The sequence below is a fragment of the Penaeus japonicus genome, unplaced genomic scaffold, assembly GCF_977035675.1.
Source record: "Penaeus japonicus unplaced genomic scaffold, GWHDUDI00000001_assembly GWHDUDI00000022, whole genome shotgun sequence".
Classification (NCBI taxonomy): Eukaryota; Metazoa; Arthropoda; class Malacostraca; order Decapoda; family Penaeidae; genus Penaeus; species Penaeus japonicus.
The window spans coordinates 24458751-24461250 of record NW_028234424.1 but is presented as its reverse complement, the minus strand read 5'-3'; the positions used below and the strand labels follow the sequence as shown (position 1 = coordinate 24461250).

At 37.4% G+C, this 2500-nt stretch overlaps 1 protein-coding gene across 2 annotated transcripts in view; it reads right to left on the bottom strand.

The window, feature by feature from the left end:
- LOC122242451 (protein trapped in endoderm-1) overlaps positions 1-2500 on the bottom strand; it is a 13120-nt gene that overhangs the window by 1563 nt on the left and 9057 nt on the right. For both annotated transcript variants that reach the window (XM_042999737.2, XM_086549607.1), the window contains exons 4-6: positions 2411-2500; positions 767-919; positions 1-41 (exon numbers count right to left, since the gene is read on the bottom strand). The exon at positions 1-41 is cut by the window's left edge and continues 1563 nt beyond it; the exon at positions 2411-2500 is cut by the window's right edge and continues 31 nt beyond it. In XM_042999737.2, the coding sequence (XP_042855671.2) occupies positions 1-41; positions 767-919; positions 2411-2500 (284 nt within the window). The remainder of the gene's footprint in view (positions 42-766; positions 920-2410) is intronic.

Genomic DNA, 2500 nt, shown 5'->3' with positions numbered 1-2500 from the left:
TTCGAGCGGACGCCCGGCCGCCGCCTGCGGGACTGGCGCACCTGCGGCGAATTATTATTATTACTATTGTATACCGTGGTCCTTGTTATTATCCTACTTTTCACTATTATCATCATTATCATTATTATCATCGTTTTATCATTATTATCATTAACATATTTATTCTTAGCATTATATCTTAGCATTATTATCGTTATTGTCATTATTGTTTATGTTACAATTGTTATTATCGTCATTCTTATTTTTATAATATTCATTACTATCATTGCCATTATAATTATCATTAGTATTGCTATCATCATTATTATGATTACTATAATTATTAGTGTGATTACTATCATCATTATTGTTATCACTAGTATCAGAATTGTATTTATCATTATTATCATCATATGAATATAACGATAATCATAGTAATCACATTATTGCTGTCACTATTATCATCATCACCATCGTTTTTTATTATATTTTTACCATTATCATTTTACATATACAGTTTTCATCTCTACCTTCATTCTAATTCAGCAGTATGACATAACCACCATTATGCTCACACACACACACACACACACACACACACACACACACACACACACACACACACACACACACACACACACACGCGCACGCACACACACCTATATCATCGTCACAAAGAGCATTGCAATGTACCACGCAAAACTGAACACCGTGAATAAAAAAAGCCGTCACTATGACCTAGCCACCGTACACCCCATCCTCAAAATCCGAAACGGAGGAGCCTCACCTTGAAATACATAACGACATAACACACGCTCGTTATCATGATAGGAAGAAGGTAAGTGATGAAGACGTGGACGGCCTTCGTTATCTTGTGTGGTGACTCGTCCTTCATTGACACCATGAGTTCCTTGGGGACGTAGACCAGTCTGCTGGGACCCTGTGGGCGGAGGAGGTTGTTTCCTTAGAGGGTGGATTAATGTGGATTACTTCTCTATGTCGAGGGACGATGTTTTATTTTGAGGTGGATTGTTTTGATTGGCTTTGGAGGTTGGTGATGTTTATTTATCAAAGGACGTTGTTTATTTGATTAGAGTTCTGTGTCGAGTGACGATGTTTATTTGAGGATTGATTGTCTTTTCTTTGGATGTTGGTTACATTCACTAGAGGACGTTGTTTACGTAGATGGGGGCCGCTTCATCTGATTACATTTCTATGATGGGGGAGGATGTTTGATTTGAGTTGGATTACTTTGATTCGTTTTAGATGCTGAGTACGGTTAAATCTCAAGGGACTTTGTGAACTTAGAAGGAAATACTATGATTGGTATTTATTGCTTCTGCAAATCGAGGGACGTTCTTGGCTAGGTATTATTTTGATGTTTTAGTCATGAAGTGTATATCAAGGGACGTTGTTTGCTTAGAAGGGAATTCTCGTGATGTGGTTTAGGCATCCGGTAAATTTCCAAGTCAAGGGAAATTGCTCATTAAGAAGGGGACTTTAATCTGATTTAGGTGTTATCCTTTTCTTCTTCCAAGGTGACTTCTTTAGGTGTTTTTTTTCGGTGTTCTTTTTTCTTCATACTTTGGAGTTCTCTAATCCGAGACTTTGCTTACTTTCTATGTGTGAGTTAAATGTTTTCTTTACATCTCTATCTCGCTGACGTTGCTCACTTCTCCAATTCATATCTTCATGCGTATCTTCGTTTGGGTTCGAGGGCGCCGATTCGGGATTTCAGATACTTGATCATATGTTAAAGGGTCTGTGGGACAGGTGACTTTCGTTAAGGTGTGGTGCATTGACATTTGCAGATGATTGGTAGCTATGTGTGTTGAACTTCATGAAATCTTGTGTAAATGATGAATGACTCTTGGGAAAGGATTTGGGTGCAGGAAGATTTGGTCTTATTATCATTGTTGTTGTTGTTGTGATTGTGTGTGTGTGTATGTTTATTGGATTCCGAGTCAGGATCTTTCGAATCCATTTTCAAATACCTTGTGCGATCTTGTGAAATATGAGCACTAACACAATCACAAAACGTGTGTACAAAGATGAAATGGAAGACACACTCCTCATTATATGCTAAAACCGTTTCGCTTTTACCGTCTGATGAGGAATCACGATTTAATGTTTCCCTTATCACGGTACCTGTTTTATTTCATCCTTGTACGATATATCTAGTAAACCTGAAAACTATAGAATTATATATCATATCTATATCAATAAAAAGCTGGAATTTACTGTTAAATTTATCATGCTAACATGAACTCGTAATATAAATATCGAAATCTATAAAGACAAAAAAGAGCATGGGCGATCACCACTTAAAGGGCATTAGGATCCTGATCATGGTTATGTTTATCTCACTATGTTGATGCTGTACATCAATGCATGACGTTCAAAAAAATGTCATTCCCTAATGAAAACTTACTCCGAATGTGAGAGGCAGCCACAGCAGGGCGGAGTAAAACCATAGCAGTGCCAAGTACACTTTCACAACTTTAACTTGCATCAGTCGCTT